Source organism: Lactuca serriola, chromosome 7 (genome assembly GCF_051521515.1).
Source record: "Lactuca serriola cultivar US96UC23 chromosome 7, Lser_US96UC23_V15, whole genome shotgun sequence".
In the NCBI taxonomy this organism is placed as follows: domain Eukaryota; kingdom Viridiplantae; phylum Streptophyta; class Magnoliopsida; order Asterales; family Asteraceae; genus Lactuca; species Lactuca serriola.
In genome coordinates, this window is record NC_136414.1 from 158,002,309 (window position 1) to 158,009,305 (window position 6,997).

The window sequence follows — 6,997 nt, forward strand, 5'->3', positions numbered from 1 at the left end:
ACCCCTAAAAATCCTTAAAGTGACATCAAGGGCATTTTTATGGATCTGGATGTATAGGAATGATCTAGTTTTCAAAGGGAAGAGACCAAATATTTTAGTTTATGAGGTTAAAGCTTTGGCGTTTTTATGGTTTAAGAGTAGAGCCAAATGGGATAGAGATTTGTTATGGGAGGCATGGGCTAACAACCCCTTCTTGTAACTTGTAACTCCAATATTTTGTTGTTGAGTTTATATTAAAGTCTAGCTGTTAAAAAAAGTAATTGTGGTTTATCGCCTTACATGAAATATAAGAACGAATGCGAGTAGCACACAAAATATAATAAAAATATAGAAGTAGATAAGATATTTTGTATGATGAATCGACATATTCATTGAAAAATCCATGACTATATTTAACGATAAATCACTCTAAAAGGACCACAAACCACAAAGACTCTTGTTGGCGTCATGATGCACTCAAGCACTAATATAAGTAGGGCAATCAAAACCGGCAATAATCTCAAAAATTTATTCATAATTCTGTGTCTAAATGACGACAGTGGATGCTATTTTTTTTTTTTATTCTCAAAATTCTGTTGTTGAAATTAAAATTCTAATTTTAGCGAGTGTACTTTTTAATTCAAAAAATATTACTTTGGGAATTCTAAATAACATTAGGAGACTTTTGGTTAGTAGATTGTTTTGAAATGAGAGCATAGAGAGAGAGAAAAAAAGATCCAAAAACACAGAAGTAGATATTTTAATAAGCAGTTCCCAATTTCTTGGATCTATGTTGGTGACTATAGAGATACAGATACACACAATGTGACATATAGACATATAGATACACACACAATGGTGAACGATCTTCATCACCATTTATAGACTACCAAATATCTGATCAAACCTTCTCTCCTTCTTCTCCCGAAATGCCAAATTGTGATGTTCGTCATTTCAATCGACAAAAACACAAAATTTCTTGCAGTTAACGTGCCATCATGGATCTCTACGTGTTTCAGGCTAGCAGTTCCGAAACCCGCCAAAGCTTCAACGAGTTATCCAAACTGCCACTGTAAACTATCCATTCTTCATCTTTCCGATCATCATCATCATCATAATCCTCATTCCGATCCTGAACGGCGAGACATTTCACCGGACCAGTGTGACTATTCAAGACCGACAAACAAGTGTGGACGCCGCTACCTTCACTCCGCCACACACAGATGCTGTTGTCCGCCGACCCACTCAACAACAAGCTTCCGGCAGTCGCAAGACAAAGCACGGCAAGCTTGTGACCCCTCAGAACTCCGCCATGTGACAACGATTGCTTCTTGCGTTCCCAAAAGTTCACCAGTCCATCGGATGATCCCGCGTACACGGTGGCCTGAGAGGCGTTCACCACCACAGACGTGACAGCGCTGTCTTGATTCAAAAGAGTGTTAGCCAAAAGGTGTTTTTTGGTCTTCCCGACGAACTCCCTCCGCCACACCTTCACAGTCCCGTCGGCGGATCCAGTAAAAGCCAAACCGTCAAACCCAACAACTACGGAATTAATGGCATCGTCATGAGCGTTTACAGATTCTAAACATTTCAAATCCGAAATCCTCCAAACTTTCATTGTTCTATCCCACGATCCAGAATACAATAGCCCATTTTCTTCATCAAAACACATGCAAACCCGAATTTTCCCATCCTGGTGGCCGGTAAAAATCCGATTACCCAAAACGACGATTGCTTTCACTAATCCACTACTCGACTTGAAACCGGAAAACTCCATTAGATTCTTCCATACTCTAATGTTATTAGAATCCGAACCTGTGTACAACAAATCCCCGGACGATGCTAACGAATATATATGACCCTCTTCACGTATCAAAGATCCGATCAAGCCAGTGTTGTATATGATACCATCTTCGCCATTGGTTCCATGTGGAAGTGTCCAAGGAGATTCGGAGTAGGGTGATGGCATATGGTTGATTGGAGACATGAAGGAGACTGGTGATGAACATGAAGACAAGACTGGGCTAGGTAACGAGGCGTTGCTACTGCGGTGATTAAAATTATTTTCGGAGTTTTCTGGTTGATGGTGGGTGGTGATGAAAACGTTTGGTTCTGAGCTGTGAAGGAGAATGGCGAGTTTATTTCGGACTTTGTTTTTCTTCGAAAAGAAGGTTTTTCCAGCCATTTCTTTCGTCATTTTGTTTAAGTTGAATAGATAGATTGAAGGAAGCTGAAATAGTCAAATAGACGAGGGAGTATCTTTTATATATAGAAAGATTGTCTATGTTTTGCTGATGATGACAAAGGAACAACGAGAGAGTATCTTTTCTATATAAAAAGAGAAAGATAATGTGAAGAGTCCTATTTAATTGGATTTGTGTTGCGAGGGTGTGAAAACTGAAAAGCTGGAGATTGGGTGGCTAAAAGTAGGTTTACCATTAGTGGAAAGATCCCACACGTGTCCTAGCATATATGGAATAAAGTCTTTCTACTTATGTGCGCCCCATAAATGATAAAAAATAACTTTAGCCTAGGCTCTAGGGTTGTCGAATATTAAAGACTTAAAGTTCAATTTTGTAATTATCATTTATTTATTTACCAAAATATCTAAATAATGAGATATTATTTTTTCTGATAGCGTGTTTACGTTGCAACGTAACAAAACAAAACTCCTTAAACTTCATTCGGATGTTCTCTTTCATTATTTGTTTAAAAATAAATGGGAAAATGATTTTTGAGGGTAATTAAATTTTGCGTTTGTATTCATTTGGTCCCTCTTTTTTTTGTATTTAATATACCATCGAACTTATTGTTGGTGTTTACCATAGCCTTTTTGACCGGCTTTTGACCTGTGATAGCCGGTCAAAGGGTTATGGTGAACACAAACAACAAGTTCGATGGTATATTGAATACAAAAAAAAGGAAAGGGGCCAAATGAGAACAAACGCAACAGTTGGTTATCCTCCTGATTCATTTTCCCTTTACTCATTTACAACAAATCTCACATCATCTCCTACTGATATTAATGACTTTATGAGATTCATGTTAAATAATCATGGGACCATTCTATAAATAAACATATATATTGTTATCATTTAAATCCAAATATTATGGCAAGTGTATAAGATTGTTGATGGACCGATATTCACTTACCATTTGTGGCTTGAGTTCCCGATTTGACTCAAGATCCTCAAGATCCCTTCCATCTCTCACATTAAGGTTTATCTCCATCTATAAATATATGTGATGAGGAGCAAATCAAATGGGACGAAATTAATTCACAAATTCGTTCTTGAGTGCAAAGGGTTCTTAGAGTTGTCATGAGATCAACTGGAAAACCAAACTTGTTCTTCAGATCCAAAAGCTTCAATGGAAGCAGGTACAAAATCTCCTTCACCTATTTTCTTTTATCCGGATTCGAGTTTAAGATCTGGTCTTGAAAGCTTCCGCATATATAGAATAAGTTAATAAACACTAACAATTGGTATCAGAGCTTTCTCGAATTTGGTACTAGAAATTTTATGTTGGTTTAAGATCTATAACATTATATTTAAACATACCCGGTTCTTCTTCATTACGTCGTGAATTATATATTTCATCATATGCTTGATTTTTCTTGACTGTTGATTGAAAGAAGGGTGTGAGATATTATATTTGTACTAGAGATCGCACGCTTCGTTAAATATTTTATTACTGTATGTACTCAATGCAGCAACTTTGTTTGACAACCCATTTGCTTTTCTGCTTGCTTTCTGACGTTGTTTTTCAATTGTCAATAAACAATTTTCTATTATTGATTTTGACAATGACCATTCAATGCTTGAAACTTGTACTATATGCACTAAATTTCATTAATATATAACCAGACTTTGGTTCATGTTTTGGTTGAATTTACTATTTAGCGAAATTCATGGTTCATAATATTGTCCTGCGTGAAAAACTAATATTGTTTAGGTAATTGGTTAAGATTTGTCAGTGAGATTATTTTTTTGTGTATAATATTCGATCTTATTAAAATAACGGCAACATTTATTCTCTTTTAAGTTATTATACATAGAATACCTTCATTGATAAATCAACTTTATTTGTTTAATTTATTTTGGTATCGTTGTAAAAGAAAAATAAATAAATAAAATACTTCTATGTTATTAGCGTTTTATTTGTTTAAGGCTTTATTGTGTAAATTAAAACTGCATGGTTATTTTAAAGTACTCAATTTAATAGCAGTTTATTATTGTCATGTTCAAGTTAATAAATCTGTATTTTATTTTTTACCCGGTCATTTTTTTTATGGTTCGTCAATAAATTCAGTTGTGACATTATTTATTTTCTTAGAAAATTAATTTTCTAAGAATCTAAATATTACGGTTTATGTGTTTATTGTTGCGGATACCAATCGACCCAAAGGTAGGTTGATATTTTGTCGAATAAACACGTATATGATAATGAATATGCGACAATTATTTTTGGTTACATGTCGTTAACAAGTCAATCCAAAGAGGGGCTTGTTAAACGAGATGAATTATTGTCAAATATTATTATTAAATTTTATGGTTTATGTGTTTGTCAATGCGGATATTAATCGACCCAAAGGTAGGTTAATATTTGGTCGGATAAACATACATATATATAGTGGTAAATATATGATAATTTTTGGGTTTCATGTGATTAATTAGTCAATCCAAATAGAGGCTTATTAATTAACATGTTTTATTGTCAATATTTTTACTACTATAACAAGATATCTCTTAAAAAAGTTAATATTGTTGTTCAAAGACTTGATATTAATGTTCTGTTGATACCTTGTGATGTCATATAGTTGTGGTTTAATGAGCATAAAAACTAATTAATATTTTGTTCTGAGATACACAAATGCTAATTGTGGCATAATATCTTCCAACTTGAATCACATTCCAGTTCTCAATGGGACTAACTTCAAGGAATGGAAAGAGAACATTATGTTAGTTCTCGGCTGCATGGATCCTGACCTTGCACTTCGGATTGAGCAACCCATCCTTACTGCCACAAGTTCAGTGGAAAATAAAAGGGATGCTGAAAAATGGGATCGCTCAAATCGCATGAGTCTAATGATCATTAAGCGCGGCGTTCCAGAAGCCTTTAGAGGTGCAAACGAGCAGTCTATTAATGCTAAAGATTTTCTTGCTGAAATTGAACAACGTTTTGCAAAAAAAGATAAGGCTGAAACAAGTACTTTTTTGCAAAAGATGATTTCAATGAAGTATAAAGGCAAAGGAAACATAAGGGAGCACATCATGGAAATGTCTCATCTTGCTTCAAAACTTAAGGCATTGAAACTAGAAATTTCTGATGATTTTCTAGTTCATTTGGTATTGCTTTCTCTTCCTGCACAATTTAATCAGTTCAAGGTCAGTTACAACTGCCAAAGGGATAAATGGACTCTTAATGAGCTCATTTCCTTTTGTGTGCAAGAAGAAGAAAGGATGAAGTAGGAAACAACTGAAAGTGCTCATTTTGCTAGTACCTCTAAAGGCAAGGGCAAAAGAAAGAGAAAAGAAGCTGCTACTAAGGGACCAGTGCAAAAGAAACAACATTTAGGCAATGATCAAAAGAAAAAGGAATCGGGACCTCCTAAATGCTTCCTTTGTCAAGAACCTAGTCACTTGAAGCCGGATTGTCCAAAATACCACGCTTGGCGAGTTAAGAAAGGTATAATCCGTGCTTTGGTCTGTTCTGAGGTTAATTTAGTTTCTGTACCTAGAAATACTTGGTGGATAGATTCTGGTGCTACTACTCACATAAGTGTCTCTATGCAGGGTTGCCTGAACTACCGAAAACCAAATGATGTTGAAAGATATATCTATGTGGGTGATGGAAAGCAGGTTGAAGTCAAAGCAATTGGCACATTTCTTTTATTACTAGATACTGGCTTTTATTTGGATTTTCAAGACACTTGCATTGTACCGTCTTTTAGACGCAATTTGGTTTCTGTTTCTAAATTAGATAAATCTGGTTATTATTGTTCTTTTGGAAATGGTGAATTTAGTTTGTCTTTAAATTCAAATATTATCGGTACTGGTTCTCTAACGTATTGTGATAAGTTATATATGCTTGATATTGTTACTTCATATAATGAAACCTTGCACGTGGATTCACGTGGTACTAAGCGAAAATTAAATAATGAAAATCAGCAACATTATGGCACAAACGCTTAGGCCACATCTCAAAAATGAGAATTGATAGGCTTGTGTCAGATGGAGTGCTAAGTAACCTCAACTTCATAGATTTAAAAATTTGTGTTGAATGCATCAAGGGAAAACGGACAAAAACCAAAAGATTAGATGCCACTAGGTCTTCAAATGTCTTAGAATTGATATATACAGATATTTGTGGACCATTCCCTTCGGCTTCATGGAATGGACAACAATATTTTATATCATTCATAGACGATTACTCATTTTATGGGTATCTATATCTTATTCATGAAAAATCTTAGTCACTGGAAGTGTTTAAATCTTTTAAACTCGAAGTTGAGAACCAACTTAATAAAAAGATTAAATGTGTAAGATCTGACCGTGGTGGTGAGTACTATGGCAGATATGACGGATCAGGTGAACAACGTCCAGGACCTTTTGCTAAATTCCTAGAGGAATGTGGAATCGTCCCTCAGTACACAATGCCAGGTTCGCCGAGCATGAATAGGGTATCTGAAAGACGCAACAGAACTCTTAAGGATATGGTAAGGAGTATGATAAGTCATTCTACTTTACCAGAGCCACTCTGGGGTGAAGCACTTAAGACTACAACTTACATTCTTAATAGAGTACCAACTAAAGCAGCTGTTAAAACACCTTAAGAGCTTTGGACAGGGAAAAAGCCTTGTTTAACTCATCATCGTATCTGGGGATGCCCAGCTGAGGCAAGGCCTTATAGGCCGAATGAAGAGAAATTAGACTCCAAAACCGTTAGCAGCTACTTCATTGGCTATTCTGAACGATCCAAGGGTTATAAGTTTTATGATCCTGCAACAAAATCAATT

General features: G+C 35.4%; 1 protein-coding gene and 1 pseudogene across 1 annotated transcript; one reads left to right on the plus strand and one right to left on the minus strand.

The window, feature by feature from the left end:
* Positions 1-756: 756 nt before the first annotated feature.
* Positions 757-2,207, minus strand: LOC145061978 (protein JINGUBANG pseudogene; annotated as a pseudogene).
* A 2,748-nt stretch (positions 2,208-4,955) lies between these two features.
* On the plus strand, positions 4,956-6,173 carry LOC145064485 (uncharacterized). The gene is made up of 2 exons (XM_079011927.1): positions 4,956-5,366; positions 5,451-6,173. Exons 1-2 carry the CDS (start codon positions 4,956-4,958, stop codon positions 6,171-6,173), a joined length of 1,134 nt encoding a protein of 377 aa, XP_078868053.1.
* The last annotated feature ends 824 nt before the right edge of the window (positions 6,174-6,997 follow it).

Bases quoted from the DNA above. Each gene is read 5' to 3' on its own strand.
- LOC145064485 (XM_079011927.1), top strand. From the start codon at position 4,956: ATGGATCCTGACCTTGCACTTCGGATTGAGCAACCCATCCTTACTGCC. The intron at 5,367-5,450 runs GTCAGTTACAAC...AGGATGAAGTAG, and splicing joins CACAATTTAATCAGTTCAAG to GAAACAACTGAAAGTGCTCA.